Genomic DNA, 27,880 nt, shown 5'->3' on the forward strand with positions numbered 1-27,880 from the left:
CTTTAGGCTGACAGTGATTTGGACTTCCTTCTTCATTTTCTGTATTTTGCCTTCCTTAGTCTCCTTTTCAGACATGGAATACATGTTGTTCTCAGAATCCAAAACATTAAGATGTTTTTCACAAAGAAACAACTTGAGCAATATATTATATTTGGTATCATATATAAGTATCTGTATCCCATTTTTTTAAACCTCAAGTCTGGAACAAGAGACCAACGCCTGAATCTCCCTCCTAATGCAAGATGCCTACCGGGTGTGTGTGTTCCCATAGTTATAATGAACCAAACATTTGTGAAAAGGAGTAACTTAACTGGGATTTAAATTTGGGTTTTCTTATACAGTACTTAAACCTTCATTATTAATTCTGTTTACTATACACATTTCTCAGTGACTATCAACCTACTTTAATTCCTGATGCTCGATTATGTTACTGCGTGGTTTCCTCTATGTCAGAGTGTTTTCTTGTGCTTACTTAAAACAAAACAAAACAAAACAAAATAAAACACCATACACATCTTTGTTTCACCCCTATCACTGTAGGAGATACCCATATCATTAAATGCTCTGGAAGGTTATAGAACTGGAAGGTCTCCTCTAAATGGTTTTCTACTTTTTCTTATTTTTAAGAAAAAATTTTAAAGTTGTTTCCTTTTTTTAAACATTTTATTTATTTATTTATTTATTTATTTATTTGACAGAGAGAAAGAAAAGGAAGACAAGCAGAGAGAGTGGGAGAGGGAGAAGCAGATTCCCGGCTGAGCAGAGAGCCCCGATGTGAGACTAGATGCCAGGACGCTGGGATCATGCCTGAGCCGAAGGCAGATGCTTAATGACTGAGTCACCCAGGTGCCCCTCTACTTTACCTATTTCAATGCTCTTATTGAAAAAATTTTTTTCTCTAATAAAAACCATCTTTACTTCACAGGGATACTGTAAGAACACAAGTTATGATGTGTTTGAAATGATCTGAGTGCTTTATAAAAAGGGCACTACAGAGATAATGAGTTCTTCTCAATAAAAATTGATTTTCCCCACTTGTATGGAGGTGAAGCAGAGAGTCTGTGTCAGCCAGGCCAAGTGCAATGAAGGAGGGGTTTTGGGCCCAAGTGTCGAAGTGGAAATCACAAACTACAAGAGGCAGAATACGGATGGGTGTGAAAACCAAAGCCAGGAACCCCCAGTGGAAAGGTCAATCCTTGCTGCTCTTGGAGCCTAGTTTGTCTGTCTTCCCCTGTGGACATTTCTCTTGAAGAACTAAAAATCCTAGAGGTTCTAAGTTTGGTTTTAATGAAGAAGACAGCTATTCCCAACAGGATATCATAACCAAATCCACTCTTTTATTGACTCAGCAAGTATGTCCTGGGTATCGACTCCAGGCACAGCTCTGTGAGAAGCCTGTCCCACAATAAGTACTAATGGTGGCTGCCATCCCCAAAGGAAGACACTGCATTTGAATAACTCTCTGTGACCAATTATGCATTCAGTGGTGAAGAGAAGGAATGTCTTCAGCACTTAGTGTGAGAAGAGGTCTGAATGGGTGAAAATGGCAGGGCAGGGCTTTCTGGATGAAGGTGGGGAAGCTGTAGCACAATGGGGACAGGCTGGAACGTGGAGGGAAGCAAGGAGACTGCTATGTCTGGCTTTTCTGCTACATTATACATTCTATGAGGGCAGGGCTTGCTTTTTGCTCTTAATTATACCCTCAGCTCTGACCACCATGCCTATGATGTTTCAGTAATACACCGATGGCTACAGCTGAAAGAAAAAGCAAGGGTGAAGGCTGAGGGGACAGGTTGTGTAAGAGTCCACAGAGGACCCAGACTGTTAGATTAATCAGTATGGACTTGATTCTCTGGTCCAATCTTCCCAGGGAAAGCAGAGTCACAGATGAATTAACCTGACAATGGTCGTACCGGATTTCAGAGCAGAGTAGGAAGGCGGGGTGTTGATTCTACTGGGTTAGACGTGAAGCAGTGAAGACACAGACCAGAGAGGTGGCAAGCAAAAGGGAAGGGGTGAATACCAACAGACCATGGGGAAGGACCCAGCAGTGAAGTTGACGAGGCAAGAATCCTTGAGCTTGGGTTCCTGGAAGATATCTTTTCTCATTCATGCCTATTTCTGCTCTCCTAAATATCCATTCTTTTAGCTTCAAGTACCACTTACACTAGTATGGGTCATATATCCAGGTCAATTTTCACATACACCTAAAATTCACACGAACAGTGGAATTCTGGCCATCTCACGCTCATCAGTATGCCCTCTAACACAATATCATCTTGCCCGAAGCTAGTTCATTTGTTGGAGTAGCTCTTTCTCTTTAAAGAGAAGAGGGAGAGGGTAGCACCAAGGATTAGTGCAGAGTCAGGCTGTTTGTGGACACGAGTGCATTTGAGAGCCAAAAAGAGGTGGTCATGATTTCTGAATTCTAAAATTCAATGCTGTAACCCATAGAGCTGTCATGAAAACTAAACTGGACTAATATAAATTGCTTAAAATACTGCCTCATAAATAATCAGAACTCAATACAAACTAGTGACTACTAGTATCATAGCAACTTAAAAGTACTCAAGCTAGGGCTCCTGGGTGTCAGTTGGTCAAGCGACTGCCTTCAGCTCAGGTCATGATCCTGAAACCCAAGACTGAGTCCTGCAACTCACTCCCTGCTCAGCAAGGGATCAGCTTCTCCCTTTGACCCTCCCCCCGCTCATGCTCTCTTTCTCTCTCTCTTAAATAAATAAACTTTTTTAAAAAAGCACACATGCTATACAGTTTTCTTACAGTACATCTATATCAAGTCTTATAACCTATAAGACTTAAATAAAATGAAACAAAACCCTACAATAAAATTACTTTAAGTTAGTTTATCTGAGCAGTTTCTGTTTTCAACTTATCAATACTGAGGGTGTTCCTCTGTAATCCACTGGCAGCCAGTGACAGAAGGTGTTTCAGAGTTTTAATATCTTCTTGTACTTTAAGCATGGCTTTTGAAGACATTCTACTAATTTCTTCTTGTACCTGTTTCTGTTCCTTCACAAATTTCCTAAAAAGATACATAAAACTGAATTCGAAAAAAATATACCTTTTATATTGACTATAGGCTGGTCAGAGTCCTAGTGTTTTTTAAAAAGGAAATATTAAAAATTCATCCACAGTTCACATGCTTTTCTCAGATTGACAATAAAAGAATTTTAATTCCCATTATTCTGCTTTGTTTATAAAAATATTAAAATTTTTACCAACAGAGATGTTCCCCTTAAAATAGATTCTAACATTCTTCAACATGATATATCTAATTACATTTGACACACTTACTGGAGGTTTTCAACATCCTGGCAGATGACAGGAGGGAGATTTTCATCCTTCAGTGCTTTACTATCCCTGAGAAAAACGCCACAGATAGATTAAAGCCATTGAGGTTCTAAAAAGCTGACAGCTGAGTTCCACTATGGAAGTGTTAAAGGGGAGGAGGTAAAACAAATATTCCCCATTTATAGCTCTTATGGTTGATTTCAAATCTCTTTATAAAAAAATGTTGTTTCCTGACCTTTAAAATAGCTTTAACAATTCATCTGACGGGGAGATTTCTCTTCTAAAAGGACTGGCACCTATCAGAAGTACACATAAATGCATCTGACCAAATGTTTAAGAAAAAAAATTAGAAAATACAAGAGATTAAATATTGATCTAAGTTCCCCTGGCTCAAAAACTCTATGACTGACCTTTTATTTCGTTCAAAAATATTAAAGCATTCATTAAAGAAAGTCTACAAACTTCTCATAATGAGATTCTGATTATATTTTACTTGATTTTTAGAATTTCAATTTATTCTTCAACAAAATAAAACCTAGGGATAGACTAAGGGAATCATAAATATTTAATGAGAATAGGAAGAGGTGAAATGTGGCATGCTGTAATGGAATTATGAGTTAAAATTCAGTCACAGATCTGCTACTACTTCCTTGATAGAACCTGAAGCAAACCTCAGTCTCCTACAGCTTTCTCATTTATGAAATAGGGCTAAAGTATACAGAAGATATTTTGGAGGCATGAACTTGATCATTTATTTACAAATGTTTTATCTAATGTAATACAAATTAGGTGAGAAATGTAAGTGCTAGTAAAAATAGTGATCTTCAAACCTATCTGATGTATATTATAGATAGAGGCTTTTCTCCCTCTTCATCATCAGAAAATAAATGGGACTGGTATAGTAGTTTATATAAAAAAGGTATATATACCTAAAACTGAGCATAAAGTATTCCAGAAAGCATTGGTTATAAACTTTCCTAATGACTAAAAATTAAAGATCTGACCTTCCAAAATCTTTCCAGAGCATATGTTTATTATTTTACTTTAGACAAACACTGATTCAAAGAATTTTTCTTCTAAATGTCTATATAGTTTCTTTTACTTCCGATGAGACCACCTGCCTATAAATTAACAAATAAAATTCTTCAAATAAAATACTTTAAAAGTTAAATTGTAAACTTACTCTGGTCTTGTTCCTGTTTTATCACCTAGAAAATTCAAGAAGCTTTATGTAAAAACAGGTCATTTAACAATGTATTCCAAATTCAAGTTTTAATTTAACACAAACGTAGGTATAAACAGAAACTTCTAAGCATTTTTCGGACAGCCTCGTAGACATCATGTGAGGTCACTTCTCACAAACTCCAACAACATACTATGGGGACATGTTTGTATACACATAAACAGATAGTTACGTAGCTGATTTGTATCTCTTTCTTTCAAGGGCAAGATTCTTCCTCTTTCAACTATCTTCTATGAAAAATATTCTTGCTTGGCACAGTTGACCTCCTGCAAGTTCTACTGGATGCTTTCTTAGGTTCTATCAGTTTAGAATACTAAAATATGTCAGACTACCTGGATGTCTCTAAATATTTTACAAGAGCAGCAATTTTTTAAGATGATGTTTTTAATGTGTGCAGATAGATCAACAGCTTTCTCATGAACACTTATTTAGTGGGTATCATTATTAGTGTATGTCTAAAAGTAGAAAAGTAAAACTGCTCCGTCAGCAAAATGCAGTGACTCACTTTCTGCTTTTCCAGAATTTACTTCACACTGCAAAATAAGACCTGCTTAATGAAGAAAATACAGGAACACACAAAACTTCATCCCATCACAGAACCTTAATGGTTCCTCTTTCAACCCGTTTTGGCACTTACACACACATTTTTAAACGTGATCGGGATGACCATAAGTTATGTGCACATATTTTCTCAGGATGTTGAAATTAAGTCTTTTTCATGTCACTTAACATGGTTTTAAATGACCACAGAATACTGATGACATAGCTGTATCAGAAACTTTATGCCGAACCCGCTTCTTAACATATACGCCTGTACTATATAAACAATGCTGCTACAGTGAATGCCTTTATCTCCAAATACTTGTGCATGACTTTATTTGTATTCCACAAAAAGAGGAATTTATAGGTCAAAGATTACATCAAGGAAAACCTACATATTATCAACTGATCCTTTAAAACAACTGTTCCAATTTATCTTCCCACCTACTACGAATAAGTAATTTTTCCGTCACACCCTCAAAACAATGGACATTTTTCTGAAACAATCACTGCCAGTACATAGGTGAGAAATGCCACTTCATTATCATCTAAATTCATATTTCTGACAGTACTAAGTAAAACATTTCAAATATTAATTAGACAAGTCTATTTCTCCTTGAGTGAATGGTCTATTCAGGCTATTTGAGGTATATCTGAGGTATGTTTCTCACTGACTTCTCAGAGCTATTTCAACATTAAGCATATTAATTATCTCATACATATACTTTATGTGTCTATTTCTAAAATGAGACCTTCATTTCAAGATACATCTCAATTTCAGATGTTAAAATGTGAAGAAAAAAAAGCATCGAAACAGCAAGTATTTTACTTCCAACCTGTCCTTTACCTTTTGCCTTTGTCCATAGGGTTTCTTTTGTTTACCTTTTTAATCTAACTACAATTTAATTTTCCTTACTTTGTATGTTGATATTTGTCTTTCATAGTTTAACATTTCTGAAATTGATATCCATGTTCTACCGATGCAAGCCTTTGACTGGACGTAAGATAAAGGAGGGATTTAATTTTTTTCCCACAGACTTCAACTTTTTTATTCATTAGCGTCCTATTTTGCTCTCTCTTTGATATTCCATTTTTATTATATTTACAGAAGTCTCTATACACACAAACCTGCGTATAGAAAACTTAGGCCTGTTTTTGGCCGACCGTGGGCCCTGACTAGTCCATCTAGCTTGGCATCTGTAATACCTGTGGACTGCTGTCAAAGCTCACTGTCAGCACTCCACCTCTGTTCCTGCCCTCCTGCACATTATCTTCCACATGGCTGCCAGAATGCTCTTCTTCAAACACGTATCTCATGTCCTATTATTCACATCAAACCCCTAGTGGGTCTCAACTGTCCTCCGTGTAATTACAAAACTCGTTAAGATGACATACACGGCCCTTCCCTTTATGACATCTGGAATCCGATCTTCCCATGCTGCGGCTCGCCGGTTTTCCAGCAGTTCTTCAAAAGAGTAAAGATCATCCTTGTCTCTAGATCTTACTCCATGCTGCCCCCACTTAGAGACCACTGCTTCCAACCCCTCTTCATCTATCAAACCCAATACAGCAGGTCCAGGCTACTGATGCAGCTGCTAGGGAAACAGAGAAATCCTTTAGAATAAGGAACCCCTGGACACGTATAGCAGGTTAAAAGGAACTGGATGTGCTATATCAGGTCATGTGCACTTATTCTACATACTCCTTTGGTTCAACTCTGAGGCACAATGCAAGAGGAAGACAATGGGGGAAGGTGGAGTGGCATGGGGGGGGAGGGCGCGAAGGGAGATTAACTCCTTATATTTCTCTTACTCCTTTGCCTCAATCAAGTCTTTCACGTGGAGCCTATAAGCAATTACAATAAAGAGAGAACCAGTTTCCTAATTAAAATCAAAGTAGTTCAAGGGTACCAGACTGCTTCAGCTGATTAAAAAACAAGCTGCTAAAACATCTAAGATAATTCCTTCTAATTTTGATGCGGCTACAAAGAAAACTAAGTAAAAACAAGAGACAGACCCCTATGTTTAAAAATCAATTTTCGGGGTGCCTGAGTGGCTCAGTTGTTAAGCATCTGCCTTCAGCTCAGGTCATGATCCAGGGTCCTGGGATCAAGCCCTGCATCAGGCTCCTGGCTCAGCAGGAAGCCTGCTTCTCCCTCTCCCACTCCCCACTTGTATTTCCTCTCCAGCTGTCTCTTCTTCTCTGTCAAATAAAATTTTAAAAAAAAGTAAAATAAAATAAAAATCAATTTTCATTCAAAGTTATCCTAAATTTTCTAAGTTTAAAAGGATTTTAGGATAGCCAGCTTTTAAAACAGTACGTCACCCTAGAATCGTCTACATAATAAGAACCACATCCAAATAAAAATTTCCTACACAGATATATGGACTCCTTCATCTGTTACTCATTCTAAGTTCTTCAGAGGATTCAATGCAATACGTGAAACATGCTTTCATCAGAGGCAGAAGAGGCAATGCAAGACAAAACAAAAAATCATGCACAGGGAATCGACAAAACAAAAAATCATGCACAGGGAATCAACAAAACCAAAACATCATTCAAAATGAATCTGGATTGGTAATTTTTTAACAAGAATATTCAGCATTGCAAGAGCACAGGAAGAACGGCATTTTCATACTGGCGAGTGGGTAATCAATTGGTAAACTCTTTCTAGAAAGTAATTTTACAATATTTACCAGAGTCTCCAAAACTCTCCCCTCTCTTTAAGCCAGTGATTCAGTTTCCAGGTTGTCTTTAAAAAATAATTAAAAATTATGAATGAAAATTTATAAGAAAAACAAACACATAGAGAGCATTCATTATGTGCCTGGCTCTACTGAAGTCTTATAAACTGTAATCCTTGGACCAACAATGTCAAGTAGTTACTGTTCTTTTCCCCCACTTTACAGATAAAGAAACTAAACACAGAGGGATAAATAACTTGAACAAGGTCGCAGAGCTTATGAACAGTGGAGGGGATCTGAAGCCAGATTTCAGCTCAAGTCTATCCCCTTAAGCTACAATACCACATTGCCTCTCCCCATAAAGATGCTCAATATGTTGATACTTCCTAGAATATACGAACTGAATACAAACACTAATAATGGAAGGACGGCTGATTAATGATGTATCGATTCATAAAGCTGACTTAAGCAGCAATAAAACACTCCTAAAGAATTACTGAACTGACAAATATTGGTGATATAACATATGAGAAAGAACAGGTTACAAAGCAATCCAGTTGACCTTTGAACAATGTAGGGATTAAGGGTCCTAAACACCCAGGCAGTTGAAAATCTACACATAATTTGACTCCTCAAAATCTTTACTAATAGCTTCCTGCTGACCAGAATGTTTACTGACAATATAAAGTCTATTCACACACACTTTGTATGTGATATGTACTACATACTGCATTCTTACAATAAAGTAAGATAGAGAAAAGAAAATATTAAGAAAATCGTAAGGAAAACACATTTACAGGACACCACTTTTACTGGAAAAAATTCACATATAAGTGGACCTAACCAGTTCAAAGCATGTTGTTCAAGTATCAACTTATATACCATACATGTGTTCATGATCCCAACTTAAGATCATATATTAATACACACACTGATAGCTACATAACTGTATGCATAAACAAAACTCAGTTTTCTATGAAAATAAAATCTTAAACACATAATACACAAAAAATTTGTGAGATATAAAGTAAATGTATAAGTAAAAACTTTACTGCTGAACATGTAACTAAAAATCTTACTGACACAGAAATTTAAGTTACTGTTAGAACAGAACATTACTTACTCTTTTTATCTGATGAGGTACGAAAATCTATACCACCAAGACCTTCATTGCCTGCAGTTGAAGTAGCTGCTGTGGTTCCCAAAGTCAAGCCTAAAGCATTCTGTCCAAATCCTACAAATAAACCAATTATAATTTACAAAGTCTTTACAATGATTTTCCCTCAATGCACAAAATTCTCAAATGCTTTCAAGCTGGATCCCATTTTTCTTCATAATTGGTTTAAGCAAATAACATGGAATAAGTCTAAAGCTGGGATTTAATGGTGTATGTAGTCTGGATAATATAATTTTAACTTCTTTACGTTTTAGGTAATTTTTTAAAGTGTAGACACACAATGTCACATTAGTGTACAACAGTGACTTGAAAACTCTATACATGCTGTGTTCACCACAAGTGTCACTACCCTATCTGTCACCATACAACCTTATTACAATACCACGGATTATATCCATCCCTGTGACTGATTCCATAACTGGAAGGTTGTACCAACTCCCCGTCAGCCATTTTGCCTGTCCTCCCTACCCTTTCGGGCAACCATCAGTTCTCTGTATTTATGGGTCTATTAATTTGTCTTTACTAAAAAGGTCAGAGTTTATCTGTTAATTCAATAAATGTGAACATACTACTTGTTTTTTTTTAAATCCTCCTGAAAAAGCAGTTTTAGTTTGTATATTTCCAGGTGAATACTTCTTGTCCTCTAGTCATGCTTTGTAATTGGATACTTTTTAAATTATCAAGTATTGGATGTGTTAATTAACTTGATGGGCATTTACAATGTGCACGTATATATGAAATCACTATGCTCTACACTTTAAATATCTTATACTTTTACTTCTCAATTATACCTCAGGAAAGCTGGTAACAGATAAATAAATTACATAATAAAATAATCCGGTAATGATTTATAAGATTTCAGCAAATATTATAAATCTTATAAAGCAAATAGTTTCATTATTCATGAAATCTAAAGAACTGAGAGTTAGAAGCCTTACAGTTCAAACATCAAATTTCATACTCCCAAGCTTTTTCAAGAAATATTTAATGAAAGAAATAGACTTCATTTATTTAAATCCTACCTCACTGACAAAAGGAATTGAAGGGGCTAAACTACAGTTAATCTTAAGTCATGAAGGTATGCTTGTAAATCAAGTAGCAAAATTTTAAAGACCACGCATTGGTAAATCATCTAAGTCCATGCATTACCAAGCTCACATAAGTGTGGTTCTTTTTGGACAGATGCTATTTACTTTAAACAGAGGAAACAGTAGAGGCACTGAATAAAAGCACGGGATATATGAAGACTGGATTTAAATACTGACAATGTGTGAAAAATAAAATACAGCTAAATGAATGTCCATTAAAGAAAAATAAAAAACAGGGGTATGTTTAGTTAGCACAACCATAAATCAAGCACTGACGTGTGTCTAGAGCCTAAGAAAAATTGTAGCAGGCCTAAAAACTCATTAGAAAGACACAAAAACAATCCTCCACCTCCCCTTTCTGTTATTTTTGTGTTTTGCTCTCCTAGGACTCTTTAGGAGAGATGTTTAAACACTTATCCTACAAAGAAATGTATGTTACAGTCATCCAGTGATTCAGTTATTAGGAGATATTTTGAATACCTACAAGGTGAGACTACAGTGACAAAGACAAGTATCTGAAAGATAATGCAAACCTGAATGCTACAAATTTTTACAGATTATCTTCACCAACTCCTTTTTTCCCCTTCCACTGACCCAGAGTTTCTTCACTAAATTTAGTACCTGAACGGAGGACATGAAAGAGCTGTTTAATAGAAAACACTAGGTCATACTCCTTCATCTCTCCCACACGACCAAGTATTAGACACCTACGAGGTGTTGAGTAAAACTTCTGATATTAAATAGCCATTATACATGAACTTATGTATTACTGGGAATGCTATGATTTTCACATGTTTCAATGCCAAAAAATATGTTTTTCCTAACACATAAATTGTTAAAGAGAAATTATTGATATTATATTGCTATGTGAGATAATTATACAATGTTTTCAAATCAGAGGAAAGCTCTTCTCACTCCTACATGGTATTATATTACATTATATATAGTATCATGTTTCCTATATTATTTATTCACTTATATTTATATATAAATATATTTATAGTATATTTTAATACTCAAAACATCGACAGAATCCTTAACATGAAGCTAATTTCAAAATAAGAAAGAAATGAAAAATCAATCCAAGAAAGAAAATATGAAGTATTCTCTGCCAATTGAATTGATACTTTAGTATTTTGCTTGACTAGAATAAATTTAATACTTATGTTCTAAAACCTTTTCTTCGAAGCACGCTAATACCCTTTCCTGATGCCTGTAATGGAAAGCCATTCTTAAAACCAGGGCTTGAAAGGTCAAGTTGATTTGCAACAAACTTAGATACCAAATGATCCAAGACTCTACAACTACCATTTATTGATATATTTCTCTAGAATAGTTAATAGGCTCCTTAAACAGGCCCTTCTTTGTTTCTTTAAATAGTCAGTCAATACTGAGAAGCAGAAAACTTTTTTTCTACAATATGGCTAAGATATCCAAATATGCATGAAAACCATTATTTTATAATTCAGTTTTCATACTAAATAAAAACATTCAGGTTAAAGAGACAAAGTGGTCTGTTCCAAAGGTCAAAATACAGATAAAGTAAATTTAAATATAAATATTTACTATTTCGGAAAATGAATACCATTAATTACCTGATGTGGCTGTATTTGAACTCTGGAAGAGTGAACCTAACAAACCAGCTGAGGCTCCCCCTAAGGAAAGGCTTGTTGATGGGGTAGTAGTTGTAGCTGTTGATCCACCCAAATTATTTAGGGTAAATCTTGTAGATGCTATCTATAGAAAGTAAAACGATAAGGCTTCAAAAAGAAACATCATTTCTAAGAACACTGGAGAAAATACAAAACATTCCCCACCACCACGAAAACAGACAGCCCTACGTCCAAGACAAAATTCACTCTAGTTTTTCCTAAAAAACTACTTGCTAAAGATAAAATTACATATACTTAAGAATAAAGAGAAATAAGACCGTAAGGCAAACGCTAGTGACACAAATAAGAGTTCTAGGTAACACTAGAATGGTATAAGGTAATGGATTCCAGAGAATAATAAAGAGTTTTCAATCCAGGATGCCAAATTCGCCTTCAAAATGGAATGAATCCTAAGGCAGGCTAGGCTGATGCAAATTCTTTATCCTTTCTTGTCACCAATATGCTCCTTGAAAACAAACTGAATATTAATAGTTTTACATTTTACCTCTCACCCTGTCCCTGCTTTGCTCTGTAAACAGAGATCAATTTCCAGGATGGCTCCTGCTGCTTTAAAGCCAATGATGATCTTTGTAGGATCCTAATTGCTGAGTGATTAAAATAAAAACTTTCCACAACTGAAGTTATCTTGAATAACGTGGATCCCTATACTCACTAGCCAAAAAAACCAAAATTCAAAGACAAAACGTGACTTTTTCCATTCTGCCTCACCTGCTGGAGTTGACGTCAGAGCAGAGGAAAGAGTAAGACCACTAGCTGAGGTAGAAGTAATAGGGAGAGCAAATGGTGTGGCAGATGCGGCAGGTTTACTGAATCCTAAACTGAAACCTGTTGTAGACGCAGATGTAGTAGCTGGCGTTCCTGAGTCAAACAAACAAACAAATCCTATTTTACCATGAATGTATATGTCTTACATCAATCAGAATCCCTAAAAGCTCGTGACCCTACTTTTGTAGCTAGAAGGATAGGTGTGTAGGTATGAAAAAGGAAAATATAGAAGTTGGAGCCAAATCATGATGAATAATTAAAAGAGGATGCTATGATCTTAGGAAAAGCAAGAAAAAGTCCCATCAATGTGGTCATATTGAAATCCAATTTCAGTTCTACCCCTGGATTTACCTACAACAGCACTTACCCTTCCTTTGCTCTATACTCAACAGAAAAATATTCCTCCCCTCCAACGCTATTTAAACCACCATTCTCTACTGTTTCCTCTTCCTTTACTTCTGTCAACTCTGGCTACTCCTTCCAGTCTGCTTTTGTCCATCTCCTTCCTCTGTTCAGTTCTTAAATGATACTGCCTACGGCTCCAGGCCTGCTCCCATACTTCCCAACTACAGAATCTCAGTTAGGGCAACATGGGTCTAAATCTACACCTGCCGGAGTCTCCACTGGTTAGCTCTACCGGGATGTCCCTTAACTATCCACCTCTATGCCTCCCTACACAAAATGTTTCCTAAACCCCCTTCCGTGGTCCACTCAGTTGCTCAAGCCAGAAACCATAATCACCCCTGACATCCCTTCTCTCTCCTGCATTCTACTAGCCATGACCTGCTGATTCTACTGCAGAAATAGCTCTAGATTACAAGCATCCTCAAAACCCTTAGCTCAGGTCATCTTCCTCTCAAGAACAATTATAACCTCTTAATTTGTTTCTGTCCCTCTAAACTTTAATCTTTTCTTGGAATTATTTCAGTTACTTTAAAAAAGAAGAAGCGAGAACACCAACAATAAATAATACCCTGGTGATTCTCTCTGACTGAAGGCTCTCATTAGCTCTATACTATCTCTACCCTAGAGTCAAAAGGCGTGGCACACAACCACCTTTCCTATCTACTTCCAATCTGCTCTTCACACCCCCTCTCTCCCTACCATTCCCACTTCTGAATCCTAAATTCTAACCAAGAACTTTTCCTACTTCCCTGAGTCCCCTTATGACTGGGCTGTTGCACGTCTCCATCAGGAATGATGTTTCCTGCCCCCAAAATAAACTTCTACTCTTATCTTCCTCTACTTCTCTTGGTGCCTATCATACATGTTAGAGCACTTATCAGGTCATACAAGAACATGTTACTATACCTGCCAGTCACCTTCACCTCATCACCCACTGAATGCCTTACTCATGCTCATGCTCTTGACAACATTAGTATCACCTGCACCACCAGTATCATCACCACACCAACAGCTAATACTAAATGTTCAAAGCATTATGTATACCCAAGGCCACAGAGTTAGGAAGTAGTAGCTGCTCAAAACTATTATGAGGAAATACATAATGACCTGCATTTTGGCTTTCCTTAAAGGCACAGAGAGAAGCAGCTGCCAGAAATTAAACTTCTGGATTGCCCTTACAACAACCAGAAATTCCTGCCAGGGTACAGTGCTCTAAAATCTAAATGGGTTCTAAAATCTCAGAAAATAAGAGAATCGAACTGCTTGCCCCAAAGCCAATCCTGTCCAAAACTCTGGTAGTGAACAGATGGGTTACACTTTGTGCTGGTCACAGGTGAGTAGCATCCAAATGAACAAAGTCCACCAATCTTTGGTTTACTTCAAATGTTAATTAAATTAATAAATTTAACTTTGACTGAGTTTCCTCACTGTCCTTTCATTCAGTCATTTCCTTTGACATTATTAATTTTTTTTATTAACATATATTTTTATCCCCAGTGGTACAGGTCTGTGAATCGCCAGGTTTACACACTTCACAGCACTCACCAAAGCACATACTCTCCCCAATTTCCATAACCCAACACCCCTTCTACCTCCTTTGACATTAACAACTGTCATCCTACTTACTCACATTCCCTTCGGCGTATCGCTACAGAGAACCATGGCATTTTTGAGCTGGAAAGAAATTCAAAAACCTTTCAGTCCTACCCTTGTTTTACAGATAACCAAAAGCTGCCAGATACTACATGACTACCTAAGACCTCACAATGATTTGGAATTACAACCAGGGCTTAATTCTAAGACTTCTGGTCTAGAGTTTGTTGCCTTTTTTTTTTTTCCACTAAAAGGGTTCAAGTGACTATAAAAATACAATGTAAACTAAACCCCCAGAGAAAAAACCATTTCTTTATTTAAAGGTTTTTCCTGAATTAAACAGTCATTGACTTTTTTAAAAACTCCAGTACTGAAAGGCTGTATAATGAGTCAGTGTCTGTGATCTATTAGGTTCCTTACATGCTTCCTTCTATAGCCCAGCTCTGTGAGATAATAAGAAAGAGAAGAGAAGAAAACCACAGATCTGGGATCTTTTCTCAAAAATTCTTACCCAGAGTTAATCCTGTAGTTATAGTTGCTGCTATTCCTGGGGACAAAAAGAGAAATAAAATTTAATCATCAATGGCAGATGACATTTTGGGGGGGTTATTACAAGGGCAAGACTTAGAGTCATCCTCAGGATATGATACTACAACAACCAGTATCTTCTACCATGACCGCTAATAGAAACGTTCTTCCTAGATCACTGGTTTTCATATTACCGGCTATATATAATTATATAGGGAATAAGATTTATAAATGCAAACAACGACTGCTTATAACAACATTAGGCAAGGAGAAAAAAAGCTACTATAAGCAAACACTGGCACACAAAGTTGTTTCAAGGAGCTCACTGGAAGCTCCCGCATTCCTGCAGTTCTTATATTTTCTATGTATGGCTGTGAAAAGTGGCAATCAAAGCTGGAATGTCAATGCATAAAGTGGTAACAGAGACCAAGAGGCCCTGCGGGTACAGAATAAAGAGTAAATAAAGAAATAAGCTTTTGAAATGGCAGCATTACTGACACATATTTTTAATAACCAAATATCTTTAAGTATTAAAAAACAGATTTTTATTATCGAAATGTCTACCAGAAACTTTGACCTCTTGCCCTTTTCCCATCGAAACAACTCTTTTAATAATATAAAAACTTAAAACGTCTCTTAGGAAGGTAAATTATAATGTTATAGCAAGAAAGGATGCTGACTGCCCCATATATGCAAATTAAAAAACGTCCAAATTGGTAAACTTGATTTATATTCACTAAGGTGAAACACTGCATTATATACTCTCACGTAAAAATTAAATTAATTCTTTATATTTAAAGAGGTATATCTTCTTTGTGTCAAGTATACCAAAAAAGAAGTTATTTTGAAAAGAAATCTTGGGATGCCTGCGTGGCTCAGTTGGTTAAGTGGCTGCCTTCAGCTCAGATCATGATCCCAGGGTCCTGGGATCAAGTTCTGCAATGGGCTCCTTGCTCAGTGACGAGACTGCCTCTCCCTCTGCCTCCTGCTCCCCCTGCTTATTCTCGCTCTCTCTGATGAATAAATAAAATCTTTCTTTAAAAAAATCACATTTCTTCAAATTTGTTTCTCTTCTTTTTTGAAGATTTATTTATTTTTGAGAAAGAGCTTGGGGGAGGGGGGTGCAGTATGCATCAGGAGGATAGGGAAACAGAGACAGAATCTCAAGCAGACTCCCCAAGGAGCTTAAAGCCCAAAGAAGGTCTCATTCTGCAAGCATGAGATCATGACCTGAGTGGAAATCAAGAGTTAGACCCTTAACCAACTGAGCCATCCAAGAACCCCTAAATGGGTGTTTTCATTTACACTAGAATAGATCATAACCGATGTTAGGCCTACCACTGGCCCTTAAGTCCACATCCCTATATATATTTCCATCTTCATATTTACCATTTTTTAGGTCTGACACCAATGACAATCCCTATAAAGGGCAGAGATATAAACCAGAACCTTAAAAAGAATATCCCATACCTACTCCCTGAAATGTGACAATCCTCCTTACCTGTATTTGTTCCTCCCAGAGTGAACCCAGTGGTAGGTTTCGTTCCAAAGAGCCCGGTTCCAAAACCACCTGAAGGAGCAGATGTCGTGGCAGGAGTTGCAGTGCTTCCAAGAGTTCCAAAATTGAGACCCACTGAAGGGTTGCTTATTTATAAAGAACACAAAATAAAGTCTACTGGAACCAGTATTTCCTAAAGAAAAATAAGAATTAACTCTTCAAGGTTAAACATTTTCTTTCTTTTCACATATTCAATATATTGCCATAGAATACAAAAAGAACTAACAATTTATTTTTAAGCAACCCAATTCAAATAGTCTCCTGTTCTCTTTAAATATAAGTCACATACAAAAGATTTCAGATCCCAAGGAAATCATAAACAGTATCACATATTCTCCTTTTCTAAGTTTTATTGACAGCGTATTTTAAAATGGCCACAGAGAAGTCCTATGAATGTGGATCATTTTCCTCATGAATGACTCACGTATAGTTCATATTTCTAAATACACTTGTTCTTTCCCAACTACTAAATAAAGAAAAATAAAACATACTCAGAAAAGTTCTTTTAAGTGATCTTTGCCACCTCTCTGTTGATTTATCACCATATTCGTGGATTTAGGCAGGGACAGGGGGTACTTTTCTTGTCACCAAAACAGCATCAAGAACTGGGGTAGGGGTGAGAAGAGGAAAAGAAACATAATCTGACAAGAGGAAAATACAAAGTAATTACCCTCTATCCAGATTATGTGTTCATAAGCAGAAATTCTCTTCAGAGTTTCTGAAAGCTCAAAAAGAACAGCTGGTGATAGCAACTGATGTGAACAAAGTTCACAACTTTCAAATGTTCTTATCAAAACTCAAGGGCTCATATTTGCTAACTATAGTGGGAGACCAAATTATTAAAATGAACAAAATGTCTCAACAACCTAACACTCCAAAAATTGTACAAGAGAGTTAAAAGAGACTATAACACATAACATAATGGGAGCTCCCATTCATCCTATATAGGTATCTTTATTCTGTCTTGCCTGCCCTTCCAAACAGACATAATCCCACGAGAAGTCAAGGTCAGTTTTAAAAAGCTTATGTCTGGGACACTGCAATTTAAGGAGGTAGCGGTGTTATGGCTGGGTTCCAGTGCCAACTCTCCAATGTCCTGGGACGTGTGTGACATAACTTAGCCTTCTTGATCCTCTGTTTCCTCATATGCAAAATGTTAATAACTGTGCCCACTTAACAGATTTTTTGCAAAAGATTGAGAGATTATGCATGGTGAATTAACTTCACTTAATAAATGTTATTACTGTCATCATTAGGAACTTAATAAATTCAACTAAACACATTTTATACAATGTATTACACCAGCCAATCACTGTGAGAGGAACAGAACTTGAAACCAGTCATCAACACTGAGTAGGGGGTCAAAAAAAGGGTCCTGGGATCGAGTCCTGCATCGGGCACTCTGCTCGGCGGGGATTCTGCTTCCTCCTCTCTCTCTCTCTGCCTGCCTCTCTGCCTACTTGTGATCTCTCTCTGTCAAATAAATAAATAAAATCTTTCAAAAAAAATGGAGCGGGCCCGGTGTCTTAGTTTATCATTGATTTTAAAATTATCTCTAGGAACATGGGTATGTGAAGTACAGAAGGTTGGCAAAACAGGGTTTAAGGTATTACCAACAAAGCACAAAACTGTGAACACTTAATCAACTGAGCTAAAAAGGTACTTTAATATATGTTATTGGCAAATTTTGAAGACCTCAAATTAAGGAAATGGTAGTTATGCTGTCCTCCCTCCCAAATAATTCAGTGATCCCATTTGGTTTTACTGCTATTCCATTAATATAGAAAGACGCACAATGAAATTTTTTTTATTTTTATTTTTTCTGAAATTATATATTTTTAGACTAAATATTTAAAATTTCTTGACAACTTAAGATAACTGAAGACACAAGGCACTGTTTCATAATTAAATGTGAAAACATAACCGAAGAAATACTTCAAAGTGGTATCTTCTTACTCAAGAAAGCAAAAGAGAAATTTCTCTACAGGAGAGAAATTTATTTAAAAGCTACCCCAAACAGGACCAAGTTTTGCCTCAACCCACTACTATCTGCCAATGGCTCATCAGAATGTGTTACTGTTGACTCCATCAGGTCAGGAATATTGTTTTAACTTCTCCAGCATGCCCTAATGTGGACTTAGAAAGTAACATTTAGGGAGCACTTACCAAGTGCCAGATATGATGTTAAGTACTTTATTCATCAGCATCTCTGTTCCAGATGTGGGAACTGAGGCTTGGAGAGTAACTTCCCTAAAATGATTTACCTAAAGAGACCAAATCGGGATGCCTGGGTGGCTCAGTGGGTTAAAGCCTCTGCCTTCGGCTCAGGTCATGATCCCAGGGTCCTGAGATAGAGTCCTTCATCGGGCTCTCTGCTCAGGAGGGAGCCTACTTCCTCCTCTCTCTCTGCTTGCCTCTCTGCCTACTTGTGATCTCTGTCTGTTCAAATAAATAAATAAATAAATAATTAAAATCTTAAAAAAAAAAAAAAAAGGATATTTTTGACACAGCAATTGCGATAGCATTGAACTAATCTAAGTAGGAGATGATAGGAATAGTTTTCGCCAAATCGGAGAAGGGTTACTGGTTGAAAACCTGGAAGAAAGAGCCAGTACCCTTATTTATTTCACCATCTAAAACAGAGTCCATTATATGGAACTGTGTTCAATAAATATCTGTTCCATGAATGACAAGAGCTTGCAACAGGGCGGTGGCACTGGAGTGAAGCAAATGGAAACTAGGTAATTAAAATTAGGAGGCCTTGCTGATTAAGGGTGCAGAGAGAAAAGGAGGTATTAAGGGAAATTCCCAGACTTTTCCTTGACTGTGTAGTCTGTACCTACCCCATTTTTCTTGGTAAATTATGTTTTTTTTAATTTTTTTTAAGATTTTATTTATTATATGAGAGAGAGAGAGAGAGCTCTCAAGTAGGCAGAGAAGTCGGGGGTATGCCCCTTGCTAAGCAGAGAGCCCCATGCGGAGCTCAACCCCAGGATCCTGGGATCATGACCTGAGCAGAAGGCAGAGGCTTAAGCCACTGAGCCACCCAGGCGCCCCTGTACCTCCCCTTTTTAATATAAGGAAGATACTTTTGGCTTTTTACTCTACAATGACAACCCTCAAGCTTCAGGAGATAGATACCTTGTAACATTTTCTATGCACACTTCTTTATGTAATGAACTCCTCCCCTTTTACCTTAAAAAGTCGGAGTTCTAAAAATTAAATCTCTCACCATGAAAATGACCTTTGACTATTATTGTCTCTTTCTAAACCTCTGCTGACTGTATTTCGTCATCGCCTGAAGCGGTGCTTTAGCAGGTTGCACAAAAACGATAAACATGCTACCTACAATTTTCAGTGTAACTAGAAGACAGTGTGAGTCATTCCACCATAACACTCACGTATACTACTACGCACACTGTTCAAAATGACCACCAAGAAATGCTGCAACACGTATTTAAAACAAAAACCTGCAGTAAAAAAGGACAGGGTTCCATGAGGTACCAAGAGGTGAGCTCGTTTAGAAAAGCACGAAATCATTAAAGCAGTGGAATGTCCAAAGCCATATATCCTGCAATGAATTCTGAATTATCAGCGATAAAACTCTAATTGTCCCCCTTAAAATTTTTCTATTGTCTTTTTCTGAAACCCCAGAATGACCCACAATGTCGTTCATTCCTTCTGTGCCTCAGACTGACGCACTGCTAGGGCTCAGCGTGAAATCCCAGGCCATTTCACCCAGCCAGACCCCACTCGACAGGGACACTGGGTGAACCATTGTGGATTCTGGGGACTCACAACCCTATGACCACCCTCCCGACCAGGCCCCCGAACGGCAGGACTATGAGGCTGGCGCTGCGCAAGTCTGTCTTTCTCTTTCGCAGACCCACTAGAAAGGAACCCAGCGCGGAGGGAGAGGGACGGGCCCACCCACGGGATCTCACGGAGAGGACCAGGCCGGGAAGGCGCAGAAGCGCAGTTACCTAGATGCCCCGTCCCGAAGAAAAAACCGCCGCCTGCGCCGGTCCCGCCGGGGGCTACGGTGGTGGAGCCCAGCGTGCCGGTCCCGAAGGAGAACCCCGTGGACATGGCTGCCGGGGCTCAGCGCCGAAAGCAAGCTGCAGCGGTTCTGGACGTTCCTCTCTCCTCAAAGCCAAGGCTGGCCAGGCAGCATCGCTCTTGCCCAGCTCAACCTGGCGGGAAATTCAAGCCCTAGAGGCTGAACAAACAAGGCCGAGGTGGGCGGGGCAACCACCCGAGAGCACGTTCCGGCTGCCGCCGCGCGCACGTAACCGGGAGCGAGCCCGCCGCGCAAGGCACCCTGGGATGGGAGCAGTGGATCACGCTGGCGCAGGGCATCCTAGGAGGGTGCGGGCTGCGGGGGCGGGGGGGGGGGGTGGGGAAGGGTTGGTCAGCGGGGTTCTGGGATGGAGCCCAGCACCAGCCTCCTTGCTCAGCGGGGAGCCTACTTCTCACTCTCCTGCCTGCCGCTCCCCCTGCCGGCGCTCTCTCTCACGATCTCTCTGTCAATTAAATAAATAAATAAATAAAATATTGTAAAAAAATGCTTGGCACATACAGCTTATATGTTGATTAATAAAACATGTAAGGTTAGCTGGAAGAAAAGTGCATGTAAAAATGTAGTAGGGACTAATATATATTCATAATAAGGGAAACTGATGTGGGCCATATCGGAATTAACTTCTCAATCATTCTGTAAATCAAACAGTTTTAAAAATAAGTTTATCAAGGGCACCTGGATGGATTGGTTGGTAAAGCATGCAACTCTTGATTCTCAGGGTTGTGAATTCAATCCCATGTTGGGTGTGAAGTCTACTTTTAAAAAGCTAAATAAATAAAATATAAGTTTATAAAAGAAAGTGAGAAGTTTGAGTTAGATAAAAGTTTGAGTTTGGGGGGAGCCATTCAAATTGATAAAGTATTCCTTTAACTTCATAAAAGTTTTAGTATGACATTTTTGTCTTCCATCTAGCAGAGTAGTTTAACTTGTGCAGAAGTAACCCCTGAGCTGCCATAGAGAGGAGAGCTGCAGGGATGGAAAGCAGACTATTACAATCTATAACATGACTCCAGATACACCGAGTGTAAGACTGGACCTCAAAGACCTTTTCTCATATAAATTCTTCTGCTTGTCATATTAGCAAAAAGAAAACACTTTACCTCCTTTATTCTACAGAACTAGAACTCCAAAGAAAGCAGTTTCTATAAGCCAGCAATGTGGTTATTAAATGGAAAGCTTGATGTAAAATGTTCATGTAAATTTAAATTTCATGCCTATTTAAGCCTAAAGTCTATGCATCCAGGCAAAACCATGCAGCACAGTCATTTGGCTTAACTGTCCTTATTTAGAATAACACATTCTATTCCAAAGGATGTTTCCCATATTCCTCTTTGACATTGGGGGACCTGAATCCGTATATCCATTCTATGGGAATTACCACTTTCCAAGGAGGAAGCAAATGATTCAGATTCTAAATTATGTAACAAACCACATTCCTTCCCTTTGTTTTTTAAATTATGTGAATCATGCTAAGAAAACCATCTTTTGCAGAGTTACTGGCTGTATGGTGATGTTGCTAATGTCAGAAGCAAACTGAATAATCCAAAAGGCAATAGCATTGTAAAAAAAAATTAATTTCAACTTGCATTAAAATGGCTAAAGAAGCTTGTTTCCGTGGTATGCTCAGATCAGGATAACTCTGAGAAGCATCATTTGAGAAGTTCTAACATAGAAAAGAAGCTGGAAACTTAAGTCTATTTAAGTGGATCCGTAATATATATGGTCTGATCCTCTGAAATAACCAAGAAAGAAATTATGATTTAAAGCCTATATATGATCAGTTGACCTCTGTCTTGCATTTATTCCTGGGGATCTATTGACCTTAAAGTTTTATATAGTGTCCTAACTTTTTATAAAAATCCTATTAAAGTTTCAAAAGATCCAACAACAACAAAATTTATAGAAAGATATATCAACAGTCAAAATGCGACCAAATGTTAATAACTGCTGACTCTACAAGAAAGATAGATGGGTGTTCATTGTACTGCTCTCTGAAATTCCCTACAGGTTTGAAATTTTTCAAACTAAAAAATTGGAGCCTAAATCTAAAACAGAAGTTTCCAAGAATAGATCTAATAATGATCTGTTTCCTGATAAAATTTTCACTCATCTCCCAAGAAATGAATAAAAAAGAAAAGAAAGGAAAAGCAATACAGAGAGTCTTACATGAAGCTAATTTTATTTATTTGTTTTTAAATTTTTTTTAGTAATCTCTACATCCAACGTGGAGTTCAAAATCACAACGCCGGGCACCTGGGTGGCTCAGTGGGTTAAGCCTCTGCCTTCGGTTCAGGTCATGAACCCAGGGTCTTGGGATTGAGCCCCTCATCGGGCTCTCTGCTCAGCAGGGAGCTGGCTTCCTCCTCTCTCTTTCTGCCTGCCTCTCTGCCTACTTGTGATCTCCGTCTGTCAAATAAATAAATGAAATCTTAAAAAAAAAAGATTTTGTAAAAAAAAATTTATTTGAGAAAGAGAGAGAGTGCTCAATCAGGGGGAGGGACAGAGAGAGAGGAGAAACAGACTCTGCCACTGGTCAGGAAGCCTGACATGGAGCTCCATCCCAGGATCCTGGGATCACAATCTGAACTTAAGGCAGATGCTCAGCCAACTAAGTCACCCAGCTCCCCCTTCAGACTTCTTTTAAATGAAAGAAAAAAAATCAACTTCTGTGTTAAGTTATCAGAGTTGGCCCTGGGGATAAAAATACATGTTTATAAAAAAATAAAAAATTTTAAAAAAAAGTTATCATAGTTGGATCTCTGTTATTCATAGCTAAACTTAATATACCAGTTTAAGTAGGAACCCACACTAAAAGATAGATTTTGTATGTGTTACTAAAGAAACAGGAAATAGCCATGATGAACCAAGGTCCAGATTATCTATAGCATCACTATACAGTGATAAAGGCAAAAACAAAATATCCTATTATCTAATTTTATTCTGCTAGCAGAGAGCACAGTTGAGTTCTAGTCTCAAAAACATAGGAGCCAAAGAGGGAGTATCTGCATTTATTGTTCTCACATTTTAACAAAACAATTCATGGTACCTGATGGACTCAGTATGCACTGTCATGGAGCAGAAATACATTCACAAGACTATTCCATAGCATGCACAAAATTTTCCTCAATTCTCTTTGACCAGTTTTCCCACTGCTTGATTAGACCTCTTTTGGTTACAAGGAATAGAAATCCTCTAAAAGTAGCTTAAGCACAACTGTGTATACATGTGCAGGGAGATGTGGGAAGACAGAGTTACTGGTAGGTCTTGTTATTGAGACATGGGAGACAGACTTGGAATACAGAGAAGTTTCAAGTGAATCTAGAGGAATAGTTGTCACGGCTGGTGTGACAAATCGACCAGGAACGTGAGGGTAAGAGGATGAAGAAAAGAACTCGAGAAGCAGAGAGATGGGGGCAGGAGGAGCGCTGAGGAGGATGTCCAACAGTGCTAAGTTTATTCAAAGCATTAAGGCCATATATAGAGTGATAATAGGAGAAGCAATACATCTGTGTCTAGTTAAACAACCACAAGTTCCCATAATAAGTTTCACAATAAACTATAAGCAGACTTTGTGACACCAAATGGCTGACGCCGGTACAATTGTTCTGTATTGATACAGCAAACCTGAAAGTAATTTATGGGCTGTACTAGGGCAGCAAGAACCAGCCACAAACTTATGACCCCAACTGAATTGTTCTCAATTTTAGCAAGCATGTGGGAAGTCAGGTAGGCGAGCACATAACACATAGCACAGACCCTTTCTCAATGCTACTTGATTTTATCGACCTAAGGCTTTTGTTCGGCTCTTCAGCCTTTAAAGGAGGCACAAGTCGGGGCCTGGTTTGGTCCTCATCTCAAGCCTTATTGTGGCCTCCCACAAAAAGGAATAGCCAGGCCTCAAGTATATCAGAAAGTGACAGCTAGACAGTTCATAAGAAATGAACAGGGAAGAGTTGCACTTATTTTGGAACTGAGAAGATCTGGAGGTCCCAGGGGATGGGGGAAGGATTAACTAACTGGTTGAGTGCCCAAGGGAAACAGAGGGGCATTCAGGCATCTGCCACACAAGAATCTGAGACCCAGCTCTCAAGGAGAAAAGGCCAGTAAACAAATGCGGAGAAAGTGAAACAAACGTAGCAGAACAGTTTCCCCCCAACCCTGTCCCTACATCCAACCCCACTGTTATCAAACCAGGGAAGTAAAGGGAAAAAGAGTCTTTGAATAGGTTAGAGGGGCAAATTTATATTTATGTTAAACTAAACTCTTGACTTCTAAAAGTTTTTTCTAAAACCCAGTGTAATCATACACAGTTATTGAGAGGTAAAAGGAGAACCAACAAAACAGCCTTAAAGGGTAACTGTGAAGAAAAAGCTACTGCCCGTTTCACCCCATAAGAATCCAGTGTTCAATGAAGGGATTATGCAGAATACAGCACGACTGACCACTGTATCCACCAATGTTAATAACCAGTGTGAACAGACAGAAAGATCAGACATGGATACCACTTGGGCAAATCATCAATATTTGCTCATCTAAAGGATTCAGAGAGAAAGTCACACCTTCAGGATACAGTGAAAAATGATGAGTTATCTTCTTTATGACAGAATGAGGAGCAAGCCAGCCTCCGAACTCTCAAATCCGGAGACAATGAGAGTTATACTAACCTTTGGAAATATATAATATTTCTCCCTCCAAGTATAAGACTGAGGCATATCGGCTAACTTGGCTACGTGCACTTTGCTGGGCCAGGTGTACGTCCTCACCCGCAGGTATAGAATACAGAGTGTGATTGGGGCTGCCTTCGGCTCAGGTCATGATCACAGGGTCCTGGGACCGAGTCCCGCATCGGGCTCTCTGCTCGGCGGGGAGCCTGCTTCCTGCTCTCTCTCTGCCTGCCTCTCTGTCTACTTGTAATCTCTCTCTGTCAAATAAATAAATAATATCTTAAAAAAAAAAAAAGAATACAGAGTGTGATCACTTGCATACAATGTACAGTCACTCTGATAAGAACAAATGTTTATTCCGTCACCCATTCTCCTCAAGGAACACAGCCTGATCCATATAAATTCCTAAACCCAGGGCTGAAGAGGAGGATGAGGTACAGCAAGTACGCAGACATCTCCAGGCATTCTGGGATGCATTCTTAAAACACACGTGCTCACACCTATTATTTATTGAGCATTCGTTGAGGCCAGCCACTACGCTTGAGCATTTCTCTTCATTACATCATTTTTTTTTTAAAGATTTTATTTATTTATTTATTTGACAGAGAGAGATTACAGGTAGGTAGAGAGGTTGGCAGAGAGATAGAGAGAGAGAGAGAGAGAAGGAAGCAGGCTCCCCGCCGAGCAGAGAGCCCGATGTGGGACTCGATCCCAGGACCCTGAGATCATGACCCGAGCCGAAGGCAGCGGCTTAACCCACTGAGCCACCCAGGTGCCCCTTCATTACATCATTTAACTCACACAAATAACTTAGTGGAGAAGACGATGGTAAGGACTACTACTTACCAATAAGTAAACCGAGAGTTAGAAAAATTAAATAATTTTGTAATTATTAAATTATAACTAGTAAATAATTTGGTAATTAAATAATTAAATAATTTAATATCTGCTCACACAGATAGTGAACAGCAGAAATGGGATTTGAATTTAGATAGCTTTGATTCCAGAAATAATTCTGACCATAGATTTCATCTTCTGCAATAATATACCTAAAACTAAAAGTGAAGAAATGGAGTTAAATGAAATATTCTTTTTTTTTAAAAGATTTTATTTATTTATTTAACAGACAGAGATCACAAGTAGGCAGAGAGGCAGACAGAGAGAGAGAGAAAGAGGGAAGCAGGCTTCCTGCGGAGCAGAGAGCCCGATGCGGGGCTCGATCCCAGGACCCTGAGATCATGACCCGAGCTGAAGGCAGCAGCCCAAACCACTGAGCCACCCAGGCGCCCCAAATGAAATATTCTTATTCTTTCAATGACTTATGTTTATTTAAGAAACAACCAAATTAAGAAATATAATTGCTCTTATGATGTCTCATTAGGTGGCAAATAGTAAACATAATTATAAAAGCAACAACATTTGCTTTTAAAATATTAATGTTATCTCACATGAATCATAGTATCAGACAACTCTCACACATTTTGTAGGGGAAGTAAGTGTTTTGGTTTTTTTTTTTTTAAGAGTGTTCAAACAACAAGCATTAGGGAGAAAGGAATGCAGGAGATTCTGATTCCTCATTATTTCAAAGTATCATGATTGTTTATTTAATGCTTTATTGTGTTTGTTATTTTTGATGCAAAAAACTACCATCTTTAATTAAGAAAATGCCATTTCATTAAAGTCATCCAATAACAATAGTCACATCCCTATTGTAAGTTGTTTTTGTTGGCACAAAGAAGGAAAAATTTAGGTGTCCCCTAGAACTTGGGTGACAAAGGAAGTTATAACTAGATGCAACAAAACAAAACTAATCAAAGAACTAACATTTAAGGACTCCATAGAAAGACACAGTTTGGTGTCTAGACCATGACTTACAGGAACTTAGTTGGCCAAATGGTGTAGTTAAAGAAACAACAGGACCCTCAGAAGGAGACTTTTTTGGCAATAAAGCCTAAATTAGGCTTACTTGATACACCCCTATAATAATGAACCTTCAGGGCTGCCTCCAGAGGTTTCCCTGGCCCAGAAACACTACTATCTTGTCCTGCAGTTGATTCCTCCCAATAGGATTTACAGATGCATCAAGATTTTGGCTGAATGAGAACAGCCTATCTACATCATTTTTTCCCTTGCTCTGAATTCATGCTAACTAAGCAAACTTCTCCACTGTAAAGTGTCTGCATACCTTTATAGGAATACCTTTATAGGTATAAGTCTGGGAGCAGGTACCTATGTTGTAAGATACTGAAATTCTGACCTTCACTGAAGGAAGTAAATGAAGATTATCTAAAACAGAAAAAAAAAAAAAAAAAAAAAGGAAAGAGTCCCATAACAAGTTACTTAGACATATAGAAGTTAAAAAGAAAAAAAAAAGAGGAAAAAGGCAAAAATCAAAATGAGTGCTTTGGGGGAAGTAGGAATAGCGATGAAGCATGAGATAACCACATTTTGTTATAAGTTTTATGCTACTCTTGAACTTTTAAAAGCATCGTATATTATTTTGGGGAAAAGTTCAAATTTCCTACTCCATAGATTTTCCCAATTGTGAAAATATCATACTTGAGGAAGA

The 27,880-nt window shown here is 38.0% G+C and overlaps 1 protein-coding gene across 1 annotated transcript in view; it reads right to left on the reverse strand.

The window, feature by feature from the left end:
• Nucleotides 1-2,859: 2,859 nt before the first annotated feature.
• LOC131813658 (nucleoporin p58/p45-like) overlaps nucleotides 2,860-27,880 on the reverse strand; it is a 32,094-nt gene continuing 7,073 nt past the window's right edge. Inside the window, 10 exon segments of the mRNA XM_059144019.1 lie at nucleotides 2,860-3,043; nucleotides 3,316-3,381; nucleotides 4,496-4,520; nucleotides 8,903-9,013; nucleotides 11,640-11,777; nucleotides 12,426-12,575; nucleotides 14,992-15,027; nucleotides 16,510-16,652; nucleotides 20,534-20,663; nucleotides 20,666-20,759. Of these exon segments, the coding sequence (XP_059000002.1) occupies nucleotides 2,860-3,043; nucleotides 3,316-3,381; nucleotides 4,496-4,520; nucleotides 8,903-9,013; nucleotides 11,640-11,777; nucleotides 12,426-12,575; nucleotides 14,992-15,027; nucleotides 16,510-16,652; nucleotides 20,534-20,663; nucleotides 20,666-20,759 (1,077 nt within the window).

Source organism: Mustela lutreola, chromosome 13 (genome assembly GCF_030435805.1).
Source record: "Mustela lutreola isolate mMusLut2 chromosome 13, mMusLut2.pri, whole genome shotgun sequence".
In the NCBI taxonomy this organism is placed as follows: Eukaryota; Metazoa; Chordata; class Mammalia; order Carnivora; family Mustelidae; genus Mustela; species Mustela lutreola.